The sequence below is a fragment of the Schistocerca nitens genome, chromosome 9 (assembly GCF_023898315.1).
Source record: "Schistocerca nitens isolate TAMUIC-IGC-003100 chromosome 9, iqSchNite1.1, whole genome shotgun sequence".
Classification (NCBI taxonomy): Eukaryota; Metazoa; Arthropoda; class Insecta; order Orthoptera; family Acrididae; genus Schistocerca; species Schistocerca nitens.
Genome location: NC_064622.1, coordinates 249,563,286 through 249,587,084, shown reverse-complemented (window position 1 = coordinate 249,587,084; position 23,799 = coordinate 249,563,286). Strand labels below are relative to the sequence as shown.

The window sequence follows — 23,799 nt, the reverse complement described above, 5'->3', positions numbered from 1 at the left end:
GAAGCAGGGGTTGTGTAAGGATGGATGAGTATATTGTGTAGGTTCGGTGGACGGCAGAATACTACGGTAGGAGGGGTGGGAAGGATAGTGGGTAGGACATTTCTCATTTCAGGGCACGCTGAGAGGTAATCAAAACCCTGACGGAGAATGTAATTCAGTTGCTCCAGTCCCAGATGGTACTGAGTTATGAGGGGAATGCTCCTCTGTGGTCGGACTGTGGGACTTTGGGAGGTATTAAATTTGGGACACATTTTAACAAATCTCTCAGTTTAGATAACAGATGATCACTACGCCCCCATCAGAAGCACAAACAATATCACACTGATACTTAAATTCCTCCCATAGTCAGGTAAACGCGACCATCATCACTGATGTTATGGCAGTAGAGATCCTGTTCTTCAACTTTTCTAGGTTCTGTGGTAGTGTTTGTGCATAAATGTTACCCTTAATGAAACCTCATAGGAAGAAGTCACAGGGCATCAAATCAAGGGACTGTGGAAGCCAGCTGAGAATTGCTGAGTTGCCGGCTGTTTGATGCCCGATCCAACACCTTGGCACAGTTTCATTCCGATTCATGCACTTTGCAACTCCTGTGAAGGGGTGCCCCATCTTGTTGAAAAATGAAGTTGTCCTCGTTCAGCCTCAGAAATAACCAGTGTTGTAACATAGCACAATACTGTTGACCGTTAACCATGTTTCCATTAAAAAAGAATGGGCTGTAAATAGATGAGTGGGATATTGCCCAAAACATATTGACTTTGGGTGAGTCTCATACATGTTCAGTGTGTGTATGTAGGTTCTGTAGGCCCCAAATTCGAACACTGTGTTTATTTACTTTCCCACTAACGTGGAAAGTTGTTTCATCACTGAACACAATTTGTTGTGTGAGAGTGTTATCAATGTCAATAGTCCAGAATGAGATTTTCACTCTGCAGCGGAGTGTGCGCTGATATGAAACTTCCTGGCAGATTAAAACTGTGTGCCCGACCGAGACTCGAACTCGGGACCTTTGCCTTTCGCGGGCAAGTGCTCTACCAACTGAGCTACTGAAGCACGACTCAGGCCCGGTACTCACAGCTTTACTTCTGCCAGTACCTCGTCTCCTACCTTCCAAACTTTACAGAAGCTCTCCTGCGAACCATGCAGAACTAGCACTCCTGAAAGAAAGGATATTGCGGAGACATGGCTTAGCCACAGCCTGGGGGATGTTTCCAGAATGAGATTTTCACTCTGCAGCAGAGTGTGCGCTGATATGAAACTTCCTGGCAGATTAAAACTGTGTGCCCGACCGAGACTCGAACTCGGGACCTTTGCCTTTCGCGGGCAAGTGCTCTACCAACTGAGCTACCGAAGCACGACTCAGGCCCGGTACTCACAGCTTTACTTCTGCCAGTACCTCGTCTCCTACCTTCCAAACTTTACAGAAGCTCTCCTGCGAACCATGCAGAACTAGCACTCCTGAAAGAAAGGATATGGTAGAGCACTTGCCCGCGAAAGGCAAAGGTCCCGAGTTCGAGTCTCGGTCGGGCACACAGTTTTAATCTGCCAGGAAGTTTCATATCAGCGCACACTCCGCTGCGGAGTGAAAATCTCATTCTGGAAACATCCCCCAGGCTGTGGCTAGGCCATGTCTCCGCAATATCCTTTCTTTCAGGAGTGCTAGTTCTGCATGGTTCGCAGAAGAGCTTCTGTAAAGTTTGGAAGGTAGGAGACGAGGTACTGGCAGAAGTAAAGCTGTGAGTACCGGGCCTGAGTCGTGCTTCGGTAGCTCAGTTGGTAGAGCACTTGCCCGCGAAAGGCAAAGGTCCCGAGTTCGAGTCTCGGTCGGGCACACAGTTTTAATCTGCCAGGAAGTTTCATATCAGCGCACACTCCGCTGCAGAGTGAAAATCTCATTCTGGAAACATCCCCCAGGCTGTGGCTAAGCCATGTCTCCGCAATATCCTTTCTTTCAGGAGTGCTAGTTCTGCATGGTTCGCAGGAGAGCTTCTGTAAAGTTTGGAAGGTAGGAGACGAGGTACTGGCAGAAGTAAAGCTGTGAGTACCGGGCCTGAGTCGTGCTTCGGTAGCTCAGTTGGTAGAGCACTTGCCCGCGAAAGGCAAAGGTCCCGAGTTCGAGTCTCGGTCGAGCACACAGTTTTAATCTGCCAGGAAGTTTAATGTCAATAGTGTTCATCTTAAAATGCCACACAATTTCATTTGTTGCCGTGACACAGAGCTTCTAACAGCTGTAAATTGTACCACTTATAGCCAACCAATGTCTCAAAAAATGCCAAGTTATTGTCGTAGGCAGCTGTACCTTGCAACTGGCATGGCAGGTTGCTTTTGTGGGGCTACATTGGGAAGCTGTTTCAATTCATGTGACATTTTTGTTGGAAATGTGGGGGTGGTCAGGCCTCTTTCCTTTACATAGGCATCCTGTGTCTACAAATTGTCGAAATCATCTATGAATGTTCTATCTATTTGGAGGTATGGTACCTCTACCTGAAACCTCTTTTGAATCACAAAATTACACTTTGCAAACTTAAGCACACAAAATGATTTCTGCCTTGGAGTAGCCATTTTGGAACGTGTGACGATAACGAACAAACAGAAGACAACTGACATCTAATGCAATGAATGTAAACCATCAAATGTATTCATTCCTATAATAACCAACATAATACTTTGTAAAACATAAATTCTTTTGAAAAATCTTGCATATTCTAGTACTAGTATCACCACCAGCAGACAATGAGACGCATGCTGGTGAGCATGGTTAACGAAGCAGAATAGTACAGAACACTGTCATGGAAGGTGAACGTGAAGTGTGGCATGGGCACAGCCACTGACTCATATGTACACTTGTCAGCGGCTACAGGCTTGTTCCAGCTGTTCTTATACTGATTTCAACTGTCATGGACCAGTCTGTCACCTCATGTCATGCTTTGTATTCCGAGTGCTAGTTTTATCTCAGACTTCACTTCTGCACAGTGACAAGACTCTCTGCTCGCTCATATACTGATCGCACTTCAAGTTTCATTCCATCTTCCAGAGTTCAGCTCCTGGCTTGTAGATCCATAATTGGGTCATACAGTTTCATTTAATTTCAAACCCTCTATCTACCATGAGAAACTTAACTTTTGTGAACTTCATCAGTAGCTCACACAGTATTTTGATCACCAAATCCATGTGACAGCAGCACAATTCCAGTTTAACCAACACCGCAAGCATCTTGGGCAGTCATATACAGCACGGACTGCTGACCTACAATGTCTCTCATGCAAAAGTCATTTTGAATGTCCCCAATGTGCTATCTCATATGCAGACTAGCTAATTAGGAACATGATTATCTGATTAACACTTGAAGCAAAGGTCCAAACTAAGGCCCTGGCCTTGTCCGACCATTCTTTAGCTTATGTAACTAAGATTGCTCAATAATATGACTTTACGGCAGTGGCAAGGGATGTACCATATTTACTCGAATCTAAGCCGCACTTTTTTTCCGGTTTTTGTAATCCAAAAAACCGCCTGCGGCTTAGAATCGAGTGCAAAGCAAGCAGAAGTTCTGAAAAATGTTGGTAGGTGCCGCTACAACTAACTTCTGCCGTCGAGTATATGTAGCGCTACACAGGCATGCTTTGCAGGCACAAAGATAAATACTGGCGCCAAAACCTCTGCGTCAGTAAATAAATTAAAAAGAAAGGTGGAAGACGAGCTTTTTTCTCCGCCCCGAGTTTCGACCACTTCATTTTCATACATTATCCAAAGAAGTAAATACAAATTCCGTATTGTTCATCTTCGAATGTAGAAACATTTCAATGTACTATGAAAATCTGACTGGCAAGACTGTTTGGGATGTTTGTCAATATGGCCAACTCCATGTTCTGAATTTTTTCCTACCTGTGAGAAGAGAAGGTTGCTAATAGGAACTTTTATGAATTGTGAATCACATGCAGTATTCTCTTCACCATAAGAATAATACAACTATAAACATTTTGCCATGTATTGTTTCGTGTTTGCTGCTATCTCATTTAAATCCTGTCTGCCTAATAAACTACGACACTAGAGTGAAACAACAGCAAACGTGGAAGAATATACATATCATGTCATGTTTATATTCGTATTATTCTTATGCTGAATAGTGATACAGTCAGAAACAAAGCACGGCAACTGACTAGATTTTTAAATCTAAGATGACTCTAATTTCTGTGCAGAATGTAATATACTAAAGAGGTGCCTGCAAAGATTTTCAAACGGAGAAAAACTTCCGCTACACTCTCGTTCAGAACATCTTCTATCATACACAGTCCATTATTTGGTTCTTGTTGATCTTTATCAAAGAAAGCAGCAGTGTAAATAGCAACAAATAGCAGTCTCTTGCCATTGTTTCGCTAATGAGACAATTCCTCCCTTTTTTTTATAGTTGTAAGCGGCGGTAGCTAGGACAAAAGCAAGCCATGCCACGAGTGGCAACAGGTTGTAAACACTCATTATCAGAATGCGACAAGCAGTGCATGACACAGTACTGTAATGCATTTGCAGCTCGGAGTGACGTAAACACCTATAACAAAGAGAACGGCACTTATCCGATCAAAGAAAAACAAGCAATCAATTCAAACCAGACGAAGCACGTGAAAAAGGAAGGGTACCCGTATAAATATGGACGCAGCGCCTGACGCATAGCAATGGCTACCCGGTAAAGCTTAACTGCCAAGCTTACGACTCGAACCAAACTACTGTAGCTGTATCGTCATTCATTCGACCTCAATTGTGTCTCATATTACAATGGACCAACTTTGTTTCGATTTGGAGGTGCGGCCTAAAACTTTTCTCTCCCCATGAATTTTGAGTCTCGAATTTCAGGTGCGGCTTGGATTCGGGAAAATTTTTTTTCCCTTGATTTCGAGTCTCATTTTTCAGGTGCGGCTTAGATTCGAGTGCGGCTTAGATTCGAGTAAATACGGTAATTTCCAACAATTGGCAGATGGCAATGTTGGATTTACATGGTAAACTGTCCCCAGTGCCCCATGGGGTGAGCCAGGCAGCCTTGCCTTCTGCTGAGCCACAATGTGTAGAAGTCATTGACAGTTAAAGAGCAATTATGTCACAGTGGTGCCTGACTTCACCAACACTGAGCTCGGTGGGCATAGGACAATCAAGGCGGTGTAATCCCCACTCACAACATTAAAGTTTGGGTTCCTGGTTACTCTCATTCCACACCTGTTTCCATTGAATGAGAAAGCCAGTGGTCCCACCCCAATTGTCATTTTGTGCATGTTTGACATGATTACCTACATGTAGAAGCCATTTGTGGTGTCTATTGTAAACTGTCCATTTGGCAACAATATGTGACAGTTGGCAAACTGTGGGATGGTTGTCAGAGGCCCAGTGGTTTTGCTGGACTTGAAGGCTGTCTTCAATACTATGTAAGCATTGCCCCACTGTATTCCATTGTCATTTTTTATAGTGGATGGGTGACCGATTTAGTTTCAGGCAGACATGGGCATGGCAGTGAATCTAATTAACTTAGACACATGATGGGTCTCGGGATTCCATAGAGATAACAATTCTCCATTCTGTATGATATAAGAAAGTGGAATGGTAACATGTTATTAGTGACAAACTCACTGTCGGAAGTACGTTTACTGTCTCAATCAGTCCCCTAACAAGATTTGGCCTCATTACAGATGTACGACCATGTGCTTGAGAATACCTTGGGTTGGGCAGAAAATTTCAAGGTGCACATCTCCCTTGACCCATCAGCAATACATAAACTTTGTGAGACTCAACTCCCCCCCCCCCCCCCATTCCCTTCGCCATGCCTGACAAAATCAAGGCCGAGTTGCACCACTGGCAGGACCACAGCATTGTTTATCATATTTCACAGAGTCAGTGGACCACCCCTTACATGGTGATTCAGAAACCAGAAAGGCCCCTACGTCTTTTGGTGATTTTTAAACAGACAATCAATGTGCAATACACAGCAGATTTGTATCCAATTTCGAGCCATAGGAGTTGCTGGCAAAGTTGTCATGGGGCCAGTATTTTTCACGCATCGACCTGCATAATGCCTACCTGCAGCTGCTATTGGACACAGCTTCTCGATATTTCTTGGTGCTGTCATTTCAGCTGTCCATAGAGGCTGGCCCGAGAGCCCTCCTTTCGAAGCATATTTGGTGTGACAAACTTCTTTCTGCTCTAGGATTGGCTCAACATTGTTCAGAGCATCTTCATGCTTGCCACAGAGAGCAACACTGTAGAGTGGTTGCCCTCCGACATTCTGTACTTGCATATTCCAGTTTCTGCATCTGTTGCACTGGACAGTGAGTGTGGCCTTGTGCGGCCTGTACACTGAATCAGGCTGCATTGCCATGTCAGTTTTCCCCATGGACAGTTCTGCAGCACCCTTTGAACAGGGTGCATGTCAATTTTGTAGTCCCTTTTTTGGGTACCATGTGGTTGTTTGTGATTAATGCATTGTCAAACTGTCTGTATGTTGCCAAACTGTCCTTTCACAACATTGACAGCCACTATTCGTGCATTATCAGTCATTTTTATTGTTGAGGACTACCCGGATGCCCCTCATCTCTGATAATGGTCAGCAATGTGTGTCATGATAGTTTGCAGACTTTTTCATATGCTAGGGTATCCAGCACCTCACCCCATTTCACCCAGCTTCTAACTCTGAGGTGGAGCGACTTGTGCAAACCTTGTGGTGGATTACAAACGTCAGTAATTGTTCCAGTAGCAGACCACCTGTCACTGAATCAGTTGTGCCTCTGTCCTGAAGGGCCCTATCGCCTTCATCTCACAAAGCCAGACGGGCAATGAGATTGGCTGCAGCGATTGCTGGAAGGCACAGAATTTGGGCATCAAGCACGCCTGTTGGCACCCCCTCATTGCCTTCTGCCATCATATCTTCAACAAGGACTGTGGCACTGGTGGGATCGCTCCTGCAACTACCAAAGTGGATCTCATGTAATCTGAGCTGGTGTCCCTCCCTCTGACTTGGTAGTGGTTGGGTACACATCCCTGCCAATGCCAGCGGACCAGCCATCACCCCATCCTCTACACTAAGCAAGCAATCTGTATCGATGTAGCCTCCTTAGTTGGTCAACCCATTGTCAGGGAATCTCTCACCCTCACTGGTTTTGCAACAGAAGTTGCAGAGAAACAATTTTGGCTCAACGCAGCCTTTTTAGGGAGGAGGGATTTAGTATCCCTGCCAGCAGACATCGAGACAGATGCAAATGAATTGGCATGGTTTTTGAAATGGAATAATACAGAACTCTTTTACAGACAGTGCATGTGAAGCAGAGCCACTGACTCAGGTCTTTACCAGTTGATGGTAACAGGATTGAAGCAGCTCAACTTAGACTCATTTCAGATTTTAGACTACTATCTCACCTCATTTACCACTCTGTTTTCCATATGCTAGTGACAGTCATTCACGTTGGTCAAGTTTGTGTTTATCTCCATACTTCATCTCTACATGGTGTTCAGGCTCTCTGGTCCCCTGTAGATTAACTCGCACATCAAGTTTTGTTCCCAGTTTGGGGCTCAGCTCTTGGCTTGTCTAGCCACCTTCCGCTCTTACAGTTTTACATTTATGCTGACTGTGATGATTCATGGCATTGTAACATCTTGTACAGATAACTAACTATTAGTCCACATATTCAAAATTGATTACCTCGAAGTTCAAGGGTAAGTCAATTATTATTCGCAATTTAGTTATATATTTGTTTATTTTGGTAGTACTGTCATTTTACGTTGATGACGCATGCTTTGCTTATTTGTTGTTATATCTTTGCAATTTTCAAGCTGCTAGGTTAGTTTCATTATCACTGTCGTGCTGTTAAGCATGGCTGCTCCACTATCTATTTCCAACAAAGAAGAGCAACATTCAGTGATCCGTTTTTTGTGGTCGGAAGGAGTACCAGGGCCCGAAATTCATCAAAGACTTTCGGTACAGTACAGGAACAGTGTTTTGCCACAACGGAGTGCCTACAAATGGATTGAAAAATTCCAAAATGGCCGCACTCATGTTATGCACGATGAATGAGCTGGACGGCCGTTTACCGTCACAAATGAAGAAACCATTGAATGTTCACGTGAAATGACTCTCTTAGACAGATAATTAACTATTGACGAAGTGGCACATCATCTGCAAATTAGTCACGGTTCTGCCTACGAAATCATCCACAACAGACTTGGGTTTCATAAAGTTTGTGCAAGATGGGTCCCAAAACAATTCACACAGTTGCATAAACAAATGCACTTGGATATCTGCAAAAAAACATCCGGATCACTATGGTAACTAAGGGCTCAACTTCTTAGACAGGATCATTACTGGTGACGAAACATGCATCCATCATTAAGAGCTGGAGTATGGAATGGAATGGAAACATCCAAATTTGCCATGCAAGAAAAAGTTCAAGACCCATCCGTCCAAAGGAAAACTGAAGTTTACAGTTTTTTGGGATGCACAAGGTCCAGTACTGGAACATCATGGGGAAAGAGGCACAACAATAAACAGTGTGTGGTACAGTGAGATGCTTACTGCCCAGCTAAAGCCTGCAATTCGAAGCAAACGCCGAGGATTGCTGTCAAAAGGTGTTGTGTTGTTGTACAACAATGCCCATCCGCATACTGCTGCCCACACTGCTGAAACACTTCATTAATTCAAATTTGAAGTACTGCATCATCCTCCATATAGTCCCGATCTTGTCCCTTCTGACTATCACTTGTTTGGTCCACCCAAACAAGCATTAAGGGGCCATCGATTTGCCTTGGATGAAGCAGCGAAAGAAGTGGCGCATTCCTGGCTCGCAGCTCAACCGAGAACCTTCTTTTATGAGGGCATCAGGAAGCTTGTACAATGATGGACCAAGTGCATTTAAACGCAAGGAGACTATGTTGAAAAATTATGTTCTTTTACATTTCCTATTTGATTACAATAAAATTTTATCTGTTTTGCAGATAATAACTGACTTACCCTTGTACTTTAAACTTGGAATTTTGACAACCATGTTTATATGACAAAATATAGTTTTTTTGAAAATTCTGATCAATGAATGCCATTTAATTTTGTCTTCCACAAAAATCACGAAAATTGCAGTGCCCAGGAGGACACACAATTTTCAAATTGTTTTTGTGTCAAAGAACAGTTACAGTACATTACATTATGTTATCTCTAACTTCAAAATTTCAGTATGTTGAGATCATAGTGAGACAAAATGGCAAAAAAGTAAAGAGGACCTACGTACATTCTAGGATAATATTCCTATATGCGGCTAGCATATGAATGCACAAATAAAGAAGATGAAGCAAAGCAGTTTCCAACCAACTACATCTGAAAGGTTTATAATGGTTGATATGTACATGAACATTTAAAATTCTTGCTGACTGGTGCTCCGCACCTCCCACACATGATAAACAATATTTTTTTTAATCATCATCTTTAAGCTGCACTCAATCATAAGGCATATTGGCATATGGCTCCACATGTCCACTTTGTATGACAGTGCTCTAGCCAATTACATAAATAGAGCATGACACGTTTGCAGAGATGATAGTGCTGGTGAACTTGTGTGTGTGACAAGCCTATACAATTTTACATACTTCCAACTGGCAGAAAGTTCTTCTAAACATTATGATTATTTTTTGAAAGAATAAACTGTCATTTGACTGAGTATTACTGTATTTATCTTCTGTACTATCAACATTTCAGCTTTTATGCCACTACTGAGTACAACACTAGAAGTTCTTAGATCATTTACATGTCATATCCATTAAGCAACAGATAATGGCATAAAAGCTGGAATCTAGCCAATACACAAGATAAATACAATAATACACAGTCAAATGGCAGTTTACTCTTTCAAAAAATATTGCACAAGTGTGGTTCACCACCATCAAAAACTTTTTACATTCTGATTAGATTATTTTGGATTAGTCTTCTGAAGTTTCATATTTCTTGGTTGGTTGTGTGATCTGGAAGAAGGAACAAAAAGTGAGGTCATCGGACCCATCGGATTAGGGGAGAATAGGGAAGGAAGTCGGCCATGCCCTTTGAAAGGAACCATCCCAGAATTTGCCTGAAGCGATTTAGGGAAATCACAGAAAACCTAAATCAGGAAGGCTAGAAACAGGTTTGAACCATTGTCCTCCCGAATGTGAGTCCAGTGTTGCATGTTTCTTGAACATCTGTTTATACAGAGATTATTAAAATTCATAAATTTAATCAAATCACAGTCTTTCAAAAAAAAAATCATGAACTGTTTTTAAATTTACTGAGATCTTAAAAGCCACAAAATCATACCTTTGATTCCTTTGTGCACAGCTTCCATGAAACTTAAGAGACTCTCTCTGTTGTTTTCCCACTCAGTCGACAATTCAGAAGCATTAGGGTACTTACAACAGCTTAATTCAAATGTCACTTCAAAGCAATTGGAGTATACGTAATTGAAATCCTGCATGCCTCCTATAGAAATAAAAATGGCAGTTCTCAGAAAGTATGTTTCGCCCTGTTTCAAATATAAAAGTAAGGATTTGAAACAATAGTATTAAAAGGAAGAGAAATTAGATGGCAAAATATTACTGCAGCAATTGATCGTCATCTTCATCTAACCAAAGTAAACATTTAACTAAAAATTAAACGCCGATAGAGTTAGTCACTCCTGCTGCATATTGTTAAATTCTCTGACATGGTAACTGGTAAAGTGGTGTCATAAAATTGATTGTGTTATGATTTCATGCTAGTTTAAAGAAGCTTCATATGTGAAAACCTACTCGTAAATGTAGCTTCACTAATAAAAGCTACTACACAATAAAATAAGTAATCTCATATACTTCAATAACTGTTACTTTCTTCTTTTTCTACTTATAAATATGAACCACATCTCAAACCAGTATAATTTTTTAAACTAACCAGTGCTGAAACTTAAATCATTCATTATAACTACACCATTATTGATTACATGTTAAAAGCGGTCATATAAATAGCTGCTCTGTCTTATACTGAAGATAGAAATCTCATTAATTTTGAATCATGCAATTTGATGATCTTTTGTGATACAGAGTTCTGGGTGTCCAAAGTTTGATTTTTTTCAATATGGCATAAAAATTGTTACATTATGTGAGAATGGAAATTATTATTCAATATATTTGCTCAAAAGTATTTTTTGGCGCTCTTTTATATTTGTACTATCATTTATTAACCTCTCCATCCTCCATACTAATTAAAAATTCTTTAATCCTTAATGTAAGAGATGATTTTAATTTTCTAAATGATGAGGGCATGTATGAAATTTGCTGTTTAGAATTAGAGAGACAAAAATATTCTAATAATTTTGACATACAGAGTCCCCAATAAAGAAGTAACACATTATTTCTGTTTAAATTAAGAAGTCTCTAAAAGACACTAACAAAAGAGCAAAAGAAAAGAATTTTAATAACTACTGATTAACATAATAAATGGAACCAATGAATCAACAGAATTTATTGGTCTGATTCAAGCATTTGGTTTCAAGCTAAACTCCACAGAATTCATGAGAGAGGGTAAACAATCTGCACAAGTATAGACAACAGTCTGACAAATTAATCACTTCATGATCCAAAAAATTCTGCATTGATTTAGGTATTTCTGATCGTTTTGCTGTTTCCAGAGCTGATTCATTAGAAAAATGTGCATCAAGCAATGCTTTAGTAAGGAAAATATATACTTCCTTTATTCTAGGCTTGAAGAAGTAAACTGGCCAGAGGAACATTGTACTGTAAGTTCTAAAAATTATGATTTCTTGATAGTTTTTTTCAGGTTTTGATGAAATATTGCCCCTAACAGTTTGCCATAAAAAAATTAACAAGCAACTGAAATGGATAATTGCTTCTATAAAAATGATACGTGCAAGTAAAAGACAGTTACACAATGAACCGAAAATTAATACAAATTTTGATTTTATAAAACATGTAAAGAGCTATAAACCTGCATTTAGAATGGTGGTAAAGGCAGCAAAAGAAATTGGTGGTGGTTAGTGTTTAACGTCCCGTCGACAACGAGGTCATTAGAGGCGGAGCGCAAGCTCGGGTTAGGGAAGGATTGGGAAGGAAATCGGCCGTGCCCTTTCAAAGGAACCATCCCGGCATTTGCCTGAAACGATTTAGGGAAATCATGGAAAACCTAAATCAGGATGGCCGGAGACGGGATTGAACCATCGTCCTCCCGAATAGCAAAAGAAATGGTACATCCAAAAATTATTCTGAACAATGTGAATAAATCACAGGTAGTCATAAAATCTTGATGTAATAACTGGCATTCTACAAATCTCCAAAATTAAGATAGCAGACAAACCCATTGTAAAACTTTCAGAAATACCAGGATGTTTCCTTGAGTTCCTTTAACAAATGCACAAAAATCAGATTTTGACGTAAGTGGTACATAGGGTCCAACTTTCCAGTTTCAATCAGGATAACATGGACCTTAGAACTAAATTTGAATGAATTACAGCCATAGGTATAAACAAAATAGTATTATCCCTTAAAACTAAAATGGAAATGAGTGTACGGCATTGTGGACCAGGAGTCCCCCATTTGGGGAAGTTCGTCAGCCGGGGACAAGTAATTATCGCATTCGATGCCACACTGGGCGACTTGCGTGTCAGAGATGAGGATGAAAAGATGATGAGAACAACACAACACCCACAGTCCCTGATCGGAGAAAATCTCCTGCCCCAGCCGGGAATCGAACCCGGGCCCCTTGGCATGGCATTCTGGCGTGCTGACCACTCAGCTAATGGGGGCGGACCCATAAAACTAAAAATTCGACTGAGTAGGATGAAATATCCACTACTGTAATTAAAACTGCTTCTAGCATAATATCAAGACTGCTATCTGAAATAATTAACAAGGCATTTGAAGAAGGATGCTTCCCAGATGATCTTCAGTATGCAGTAATAAAGCCATTATTCAAGAAAAGTTCCAAGGAAGATGTAGGAAACTACTAACTGTAAGTCTTCTCCCAATTGCTTACAACCCTGTACACAACACCTGAATATGTGCCATGGCACCAGTGCACTGCACTTGAAATAGTCTGCCAATGGCAGCTGCCCTGACCAGCCACCAGAGGCTGCCTGCAGAGGGTCACAAGTTTTGTGCATACGCACAATATCTGTCCCACTGCCAACCACAAACCTCCTCTATATAAAAACAGTACAGCCGATAATTCTTCTCAGGTTGTGTACTATTGCTTATTGTACTGTTGCTATTTTTGTCATTTCCTAGAAAGTGGATGAATAAACTTTTGTTCTTAGTGGCCTCACTATTGGTTGCCTCCAGCATTGTGACATAATTGGTGATAACAAAAAATGGCTCTGAGCACTATGGGACTCAACTGCTGTGGTCATTAGTCCCCTAGAACTTAGAACTAATTAAACCTAACTAACCTAAGGACATCACACACATCCATGCCCGAGGCAGGATTCGAACCTGCGACCGTAGCAGTCGCACGGTTCCGGACTGCGCGCCTAGAACCGCGAGACCACTGCGGCCGGCTGGTGATAACAAATGTCTCCTAGAATAGCAGTGAGCTCATACATTTGCTACATCTTTTACCCCTTACGATGATGGGACCAAACACCAGGAGGCTTACATGAAATAGATTTGGCAACACTTCCTCACTTTTGGTGTCACTGATACACACAGCTGTTGCTCCTTTCTTAGGTTTACCCTCGGATGTATCAGCATTGTGTCAGTTAGCCGCACTCCAGGATCTGGTGTCACTTATGTCCAACGAAATGTGTAAGTTGTCCAATTATCACTATACGTGCATTCATGTCATTGCCACGCATGTCGAGCCCAACAGCACACTTGGGCAGCTGCCCATAACGATTTCTATACTGATTCTATGGTCTGTGATGCCATCATTTGGTTGGTTCCTAACAAAGAGATGCACCAACACACATTACAGTACAAGAATTCATCTTTGCCTGAAGTATTAAATATTGCTCAATCATCTGAGGTATTTCAAGCTGCTCATTATCAGACTGAGACTTGGTGTAACATCACTGTGGTGGCTCCTGTTCCTGGTCATCAGGTATCAGTTACTTCTTGGGGTGCGAGGGGGGGGGGGGGGGGCTGAAATGGCAGCCATACAAATGCAGCCTCCCTGCATACAGCACCTGCATTTTGTTCCCAGCCTACTCCAGAGGATATGGAAATGGGCGTAAATTGTCTGTCTCTTGTGGTACGAAATAACAGCAAGTCATGACACTACTAAACACACAAACTTATGTGGGTTTGGGATCTCCAGCACTGTCTCTATTACTCGACATTTGATCAGTTACAACAAGCCGCATATTCCAAATTTTTGGGCAATTTATAGCTCCCACTGTGTCTAAACTGTAGTTTGTTCCTTGACTTTTCGGATAGTGGATGATGCTGGCACTGGCAATTTGTTCAGTCTGGATTATATCAATACTTTCTGGTTTTTCCATTGCAGATGTAATGCATCTTGTTTCTGACCAGGTACCTTACCAGCAGTTGGATTCTCTTGAGTTCTGCGTTCTCGTCTCTTTTTGCGGATGAGTTAGCTTGTGCCACTAATTTTACAGCCCACATTATACTGAAATCTATGGTACAGTTGTACTATTTCTGTGTGTGCCCTATTCCAGTGGCCTTGTATGCAAAGAAATCAGAATTGGACAGGCTGATGTGGTTGGGGGTTACTGTTTGTTTGTTTTGTTTTAGGGCGCAAAAACAACTGGAGTCATACGCGCCCAAGTCAAAACTATACAACACGAAGACAGAGAGGAGGAGTAAAAAAAAAAGAGACTATATGTCAATCCTAATTGACATAAAAGAAGACAGCTAAAAACAGGGAAGTGGTGAAATGGCAATAAAAGACACCAAACAGAAACGGAGGTCCGGAACTATAAATTAAATGGCCTTCACCGTATTGCTATGATGGATAAAAAGTTAAACACAGTGGACAGCCCACGCGTAAATTGCTAAAATGGCCGATAACTCAGACGGCAAACCGAAGTGGGAACGTAAACCGTTAAAAAAATGGGCATTCTGTCAGGAAGTGGTGGACAGTTAAAACTTTGGGCACAATGTGTACAAAGTGGTGGGGAGCGCCACTAATCAAATGACGATGGCTAAAAACGCAGGGCCCAATACGCAACCTAGTTAAAATAACCTTCTCCCAGCGGGAGGGCTATTGGGAGATCGTTCAAGCCACTGGGAGAAACTTAATAATTCGGAGCTTATTCCCATGGAGAAAGGACCAATGGTGATGCCAAAGTGACACCACCTCCTGACAGATGGCAACACAGAGATCATCGGAGGGAACACAGGAAATAGTGGGCTGAGGTACTTGGACTGCAGTTTTGACAGCTGCATCAGCAGCCTCATTTCCTGGCGGACTGACATGATCAGGAACCCACATAAACATCACAGTGGCTCCACCAAGAGTGAGCAGGTGACAGTTTTCCTAGACCTGTTGCAGTAAGGGATGGGCTGTGTACAGAGCATTGAGAGAATCTGAGCAGAGGACACAATTGAATAGTCTGCATCACTGGATGTACTCCGTGGCCTGATACAGAGCGGAGAACTAAGCTGTAAATACTGAGCAGTGTGCCGGAGGCTGATATCGAAAAATGCTGGCATCAATGACGAAGGCACACCCGACACCATGGTCAGTCCGAGAGCCATCAGTGTAAACAAAGGTACTAAAGCGAAGTTCCGTGCAGAGGTCATGAAACTGAATGCAATAGAACAAGGATGGAGTAGTGTCCTTAGGAAGTGAATTACGGCCATGGTTGACATGGACCACTTCACGAAGCGAAGGTGGTGAAGGCTTCACAGCCACCGCGAAAGTTGCAGGTAGTGTGAAGTTAAGCCACCAGAGCAAAGGCCGAAAGTGTATTCCAGGAGGTAACAGAGAAGAGGGATGCACCACATACTTGTGATCAGAGGAATCATTGAAGAAAGAGGCGTAGGATGGGTGGCCATGCATGGCAGACAAATGGCATCTATACCTGCTGAGGAGAAAGTCATGGTGGTAGGACTGGTAGTTCAGCAGCTTCAGCATACAGACTCTCAACCGGGCTAGTGTAAAAAGTGCCAGTGGCTAAATGGATGCCACGATGGTGGATAGTGTTGAGATGGCGTAAGAGGATGGATGTGTAGACACATAAACAAAGCACCCATAGTCTAGTTGCACACGGACAAAGGACCCTTATAAATGGAGGAGGGTGGTTCAATCTGCAACCTAGGAAGTACCATTGAGGACATGTTGGACATTGAGGGACCGCATACAGTGGGCTGCCAGGTAAGACACATGGGAGGACCAAGAGAGCTTCCTATCGAGCATGAGCCCCAGGAATTTCATAGTTTCAATGAATGGAGGAGCAACAGGCCCAAGATGTAAGGATGGTGGGAGAAAATAATTGCGTTGCCAGAAACTGATACAGACTGTTTTGTCAGTGGAAAAACGATAGCCATTGTCGATGTCAAGACATGTCTGAGGAAGCAGCTCAGCGAGACAGGCCCGTTGAGAACTATAGTAGATCTCAAAATCATCAACAAAAGGAGAGCTGGAGATGCCCAGCAGGAGACAGGGCATTATAGGGTTAATGGCGATAGCAAAGAGGACGAAATTCAAGAAGGAACCCTGAGGCACACCGGTTTCCTGGATAAAGGTATTTGACAAGGCAGAACCCACATGCTCCTTAAAAACTTGTCCTTTAAAAAATTCGCGAAGGAAATGGGGAAGGTGGCCATGGAAGCCCCATGTGTAAAGCATGTGGAGGACACCAGTTCTCCAGCAGGTGTCGTAGGCCTTCTCTAAATCAAAAAACATGGTCACAGTCTAGGATTTCTGCAGAAAACCATCCATGACAGGAGTGGACAAAGTGGCGAGATTGTCAACTGCAGAAAGGCACGCTGGAAATCCACACTGTGCAATCGTTAGTAAACTGGGAGACTCAAGCCACCATACCAGTCGGGCATGAATCATATGTTGCATCACATTGCAAACACAGCTGGTGAGAGAGATGGGGCAGTAGCTGAAAGGAAGATTTTTGTCCTTACCAGGCTTAGGTATGGGTATGACGGTGGCTTCCCACCAACATCCGGGAAACATGCCCTCTGCCCAGATACAGTTGTAAGTATGAAGCAGAAAGTGCTTGCCCCCAAAGGAGAGGTGCTGCAAGATCTGAATGTGGACAGCATCTGCCATTTGGTGGAGGATCGGGATGAACTGAGAGCATCATCTAACTCCCTCATAGTAAAGGCAGCATTGTAGCACTCATGATTCTGAGAAGAGAAGGGTATCACTCAAGCCACCTCCACGCATTTCTGATGGAGGAAGGCATGGTGACAGTGACAGTGGGAAGAGCTTGAAATTTCTCCAAAATGGCGGCCTAAGGTGTTGGAGATAGCAATAGAGTTCACGATGGCATTGTCTGCTACTGTCAGGCTGGAAATTGGTGAATGGATCTTGGTTCCAGAAAGCCGTCAGAGGTTGGCCCACATGACAGAGGAAGGAGTGGAACTGTTAAAAGAACTAGTGAATGAAATCCAGACAGTTTTCTCACTATCACGAAGAAAGCGATGACACTTTGCTTGCATCTGTTTACAATGAATGCAGTTTGCCATCATAGGATGATGGTTAAAAACACAGAGAGGATGTCTCTGCACACGAATTGTGTTGCGGCATGCCACAGTCCACCAAGGGACTGAAACACAGTGTGGTAAAGAGGAAGTGCGAGGAATGGAACATTCTGCAGCTGTAGGGATAACATTTGTGAGATATTCTGCCTGGTCATCAGAACCGGGGAAATCTTGTTCTTCGTAGGTCGCCAGGGAGCAGTAAAGCCGCCAGTCAGCCTTAGTAAGCTGCCATTTGGGTGTGCATGCAGATGGAGTAGGAGTCGTCAAACAGATAGCACATAGGAATTGGTCACTTGAGTAGGTGTCAGGAAGAATGGACCACTCAAGACGGTGGGCAAGCTGGGCAGTGCACAAGGATAGGTCCAAACGGGAATAGGTGTGCGAGGAGTCAGAAAGAAATGTGGATGCTCCAGTGTTCAGGAAGAAGAGATTGAGTTGATTAAGAAGATCAGCCAAGATACAGTTGTAACCTCTCTGACAGGTTCCAGGGGAACCCCAATGGGGATGACGTCCATTAAAGCCACCAAGTAGCAGAAATGGGGGAGGTAGCTGCCCAATTAGCTGAAGGAAGTCTTCCCTGGTGAGGTGACACCAACTGACAGAGGGACATAAAAAGTACAGAGGGGAAAAGTCAGATGAGGAAGGGAAAGGCAAACTGCAACAGCTTGAAGATGGGTAGTCAGGGAGATGGGTTGACTATGATCATCACCCCATGTGAGCAGCATGACACCCCCATGAGAGGGAATGTCCACCTTAAGTGGAAAGTCAAGATGAGCCGGGAAGAATTGTGAAAGCTCAAAGCAGTTGTGAGGATGCAATTTTGTTTCCTGAAGGCAGAGTACAAGGGGACACTGTGATGCTAAAAGCTCTTTGTGGGGCCGAAGGCTGCAAACATTCCGTTGGAGGAGAGTCATGATGGGGAAGAAATGAAGGGGTGTCACCTTGGCAGATGCCGAGTGACAGCCTGCAAAGACTCGCTGCTATAGGACACAGAAGCATGAGGATCCTGCTCCATGAGGTCCACAGAATCATTGGCTTGCTTGTGCTGTTGGTCTGTGGAGTCCAATGCAGAAAAACAGTTGGTGGTGCACACAGTGGCCGGCCGGGCTAAGATATCATGTGGCAACACAGTCAAAGAAGATCTTCGAGTAAGCAAAGGAGAAGACCATTTGCCTTTTTGGACTTCTTCGAGCCTTTCTGGATAGCAGAGGGAGAGACAGATATTCGTTGGCTGGAGGAACATAGGAAGTCTTCATGGGAGTACTCCTTCTGTCCCTTCTGGCCTACCGGTTGTGTAGCTGGTGGCTTTGCCTCTTGAGATGAGAGTTTGATGGCTTGTTGCACAGCTGGACAAGGGGATGGTGATGCTACCTTGACACTGGGCGATTTCACAACCTCAGAGCTGAATTTGACTTCACATGTCTGCGTGGCCATGTCCTTCATGGAGTGAGAGGTACCAAGAACAGAACTATAAGTGCTAGATGGGAGAACGCAGGGTTTGCGACTACCCAAGAACTTGAGAGCAACAGGGTAAGGCACATTTTCCTTTACCCAGATCTCCTGGACAGCCCACTCATCAAGATACATGGGACAATCCCGAGAGGAGGTGGCATGGCCACCATTGCAGTTGATACAATGGGGAGAAGGAGGAGGACAATCGCCCTCTTGCGCATCCCTACCACAGATTATACAATTGAGTGGGTGTTGACAAGACGTTCTAGTATGGTTGAAATGATGATGCTGGTAACATCGGGTCCGGAATGTTTGGTCGGCCTATGATAATTTCATAGCCGGCTTTGATCTCGGATGAAAGCAGCATCTTATCAAAGGAGAGAAAAAGTGTGTGGGTGGGCACTAAGGAGGACCCTACCTTTTTCATCACCCAATGGACAGCAGTGACACCCTGATCAGAGAGGTATGACTGGATTTTGGTCTCAGTCAGACCGTCGAGCAACCTACTGTAACTAACACAACGGGAAGAATTCAGAGGTCTATCGGCCTCGACACGAACAAGATAGCCACGGAGAAGCAAGGCAGCAACCAATAGTTGTGCTTGAGAATCAGAAGTAGTCTCCAAAAGCAACGTGCCATTCCGTAAACAAGAGCAGGATTTCACAGGGCCGGCAACTGCATTAACACCTTTCTGAATAATAAACGGATTTACTGTTGCGAAGTACTGACAGTCTTCAGTACATGAGACCACGAGGAACCGTAGTGCAGCTTGAAGGGTCTTTGAATCGTTAGCCTCATTGCGAGAAAATCCCCCATGATTGCCAGTGTCTCCAATGGCATGCTCCTTCCAATTGGGGCCCCCTTCACAAGGGGCCACACCCGCCTTAGGTGATTATTCACACCTCATGTCACACCTCCCTAACATCTGACTGAGGGACCAAATGGCAATTTGGGAAGGTAGCAGCTCAGGCAATCATGCCTCCCTGGGTCTGGCTTGTACTAGGGATAAGTGTGACCCCTACCTGTTGACCCAGGGCTGGGAATTAGGCGTTACCCAGTCACCTGTTACATGTGAGACATATGGGCCAGCCATCAGGAGTGCACAGGGAGAAAGAAGAAAAAGATGAACCTCAAACACCGAAGCAGAGGAACGAGAGGAGAAGGAAAACAAAGAAAGGAAAACGGAATGGAAAACAGTTGTGAGACAGTTCTTATGTCACCGATGGACAATGCGGAACATTCCCATTAACACGCCGGACATGTTCCCTAAGGGGGAAGAAAAAGAATAGCAAGAGGATAGACATGCAGAATGGAAGAGAAAAGATGCTGCAAAAGCTGGGGCCCCTTAGTAGCCAATCACAAACCCGCCAAAGAGTGGCGAGCCTCCTGTAGGGGATGGGGGTCATACAGCCTGTTATATCAAATGAATGGTCTATCACACTTGTAAAAAAAAACGCGCGAGGTATTATAACGAGTGTACAGACCTCCGATTAAGTCAGTCTGCATTTGTCTGCACCAGTCTGTACCAGTCTGCATTTGTCTGTACCAGTCTGCATTAGTCTGTACCAGTCTGTATGAGTTCTACATTTGTCTGTACCAGCCTATAGTCAAGTTTCAGTCTGCGCCTAATAAGATTACCATATTCCTGTACATAGCCATGAAGATAAATGTATAGGCACTTTTGTCAAGTATCAGAGATATATGTGAGAATCAGATTAACATACCAATACCAAAGGAACTTCAGACTGTCAATTGTAAATAGCATCCAGAACCAAGTTAAGTAATTTTTATGCTTGTTATTATTTTAATAAATGTGTGTGAAAATTAATCAAGTTCTGTTTAAAGTTGGTCACCATCAATCTACTACTCTAAGCATGCAAGTGTCATTTCTATTGTCTGACCTAACGGCAGAAGATAAACACACCACGATAAGACCACGAGACATATTGCTGACACTCGCCTACTTCGTTAGAGCGACAAGTCAAACAATCTGATGGTGCGTGTACTGAAGGTCTTACAGTACGCACACCACAACGCCCAACAAAGCAGCACATCACCTCCAGCATTGGGCCTTTCTTCTGTCTCACTACAACTATGAAACATATTTTCAGCCTATTGCGCAGAATGCCAACACCAATGCGTTATCCAGTCTCCAGGTGGAGCCGGATACTACTTTTGATAAAGATGAGCTCCTCTGAAACTTCCTGGCAGATTAAAACTGTGTGCCCGACCGAGACTCGAACTCGGGACCTTTGCCTTTCACGGGCAAGTGCTCTACCATCTGAGCTACCGAAGCACGACTCACGCCCGGTACTCACAGCTTTACTTATGCCAGTATCTCGTCTCCTACCTTCCAAACTTTACAGAAGCTCCTCTGTTTTCACTCCGACATTGGAGCGCAATGTATAGTGGAATGATTTCCTATTACGGGCTCCCTGATTGCAGCAGATCTGGTTTTGCACCAAATTGTTCACCTCATTCAGCGTGGTTGGCCGGACAGGCCTTCAGGATGGGCTTCTGATCCTTTACATAGCTATTTTGCCCTGCATTACCACCTTTTGGTGTTCGATAGTGTTGTCTTCTTAGCTATGGAAGGGCTGTCATCCTAGATTGTGATTCCGGCTGCTTTACAGTGGGATGTGCTTCAGTTCCTATATCTGGGACAATGGGTGGGTGGGGTGGGGGGAGAGTTCCTCTCGTATCAAGTCATTGCCCTCTCAACACATGTCTTGGCCTGGCATCAATGACGATATCGTACTTCTTATCACAGCCTGCTCTCAGAGTGCTACACAACAGGCAGCTCCATGGGTGATGGTCTCTCCATGACCCACACTTCAGCATCTGGTTGTTGGTTGTATATGCTTTTTCTAAATTTCCATGTGTTATATCAATTGTCCTTCCACACCAGCCAAAGCTATGGTGTAGGTCCTCTCAAAAAAAAAATTCTATTGAAGCACTGTCTTATACACTTGCTACTCACACCTTCCAGGATTTCTGTGCCTATAAAGGCATTTACCCCGTGAATGCCCCTCCTTTCCAATCTAATGATGAGGCAGAATGGTGGCCAAGATCCTCCATGGTCACCATCCACCTACCCTCCTGGATCTGTTCATGCCACCCCACCAAAGTCCATCTGTGCAGCCCCCGTCATGGTTCCCTCACAGCTCTGCGGTCTGGGCTTGGGGGTTCAGCCACTGACCAAAGTGGATTCAAGTCACAGTCCACAGATGCTATGGCCACTGCCTCTGTATAGTGCACACCAGGGGGCTGGTGGCACATCACCATGATCAGCCGCATCCTCATGTCACAGCAAGGGCCACAGGTCTGCCATCACAACCTTTGTCTTCCCTCAACAAGTGTCCCAGGCTCATGGGTGTCCCGGCTGTGGGAGGAGATCCACCCTACTTGTTGAAGCTGCCATCTCCTGCCTCTCCTTTGGGGTCTGGCACCCCTACACATGCTGCTGGCCTTTCCCATCGTCACTGCCACCTGCGCTTCTGCCACTGGCTGAGTCAGTGGCGTCAGGTCCTTCACCGCCAATGTCTCTGCCACCCCCCGTCCAAGTGGTCAGTGCCTCCACCACAGGCGCAGTTCCACAACATCAAGGACCCCCATGTCAAGATGCTGCCAGCGCTCTTATCGCCAATCCTCCCTTACGGTACTTCATGGGGGTGGCCACTATGTTTGTCCATAAACATGGCACTTCCGTCCCTATTCATCAGTTCTGACCCAGAATCTCCTCCCGCTGATGCCATCATTACCTTTTTCACCTACGGCAGAGGCCATGGATGTGTCTTCAGTCATCCAGATGCCCACATCAGAGGAGCGCCATTTCCCCAAGAGGGGAGGGATGCTATAATGTTGCACACAACACCTGGACATACATCGCGGCACCAGACCACCGGTGCACTAGACTTCAAATACTCTGTCACCGGCGGCTGCACAGGTCAGCGATCAGAGGCCGTTTGCAGTAGATGACAAGACTAGGGCGTAGGCTCGACATCGGCTGTGTTGCCTGCCGGTGCCTTGCTCTATAAAAAGACAGCGCTGTTGGCACTGCTTCTCAGATCATGTTCTACTGCTTATTATATTGTGTCTACGTTTGTCATCGATTTGAATGTGGATACATAGTTGGCTCTGAGCCTAGAACTTAGAACTAATTAAACCTAACTAACTAACCTAAGGACATCACACACATCCATGCCCGAGGCAGGATTCGAACCTGCGACCGTAGCGGTCACTCAGCTCCAGACTGTAGCGCCTAGAACCGCACGGCCACTCCGGCCGGCAATGTGGATACATAAATGTTTGTTCTTAGTGGCTGCACTATTGGTAGTGTCTAGCATTATAACACCAATATTCTCAAAAGCATTCAAAAAAGTTGTCACAATACAAATCTAAGATTTCACAGATAAATCTAATAATCATTATTACAATTATTATAATAATTCCAATCATTAGTGTACAGAAAGGGAATAGTGCAACATGTGCCATAACAAATTTGTTGAGAATGTTTTCCTATCTCTGGACAAATCCCAAGAAGTTACAGAAATTTTCCGTGACCTTATGAAGGCTTTTGACTGTGTAAAGCAGACTTTACTGTCAAATAAATTACAAAGATACAAAATAAATGGCAGCACTCTGAAGTGGCTCAAATCATATTTAATAGACAAAAAGTGAAGAGTAGTTGTAATG

General features: G+C 43.8%; 1 protein-coding gene across 1 annotated transcript in view; it reads right to left on the bottom strand.

Moving 5' to 3' along the window:
- The window catches only part of LOC126203914 (carboxypeptidase D-like), a 266,351-nt gene that overhangs the window by 211,883 nt on the left and 30,669 nt on the right, over positions 1 to 23,799 (bottom strand). Inside the window, exon 4 of the mRNA XM_049938305.1 lies at positions 10,304 to 10,465. Coding sequence (XP_049794262.1) covers positions 10,304 to 10,465 — 162 coding nt within the window. The remainder of the gene's footprint in view (positions 1 to 10,303; positions 10,466 to 23,799) is intronic.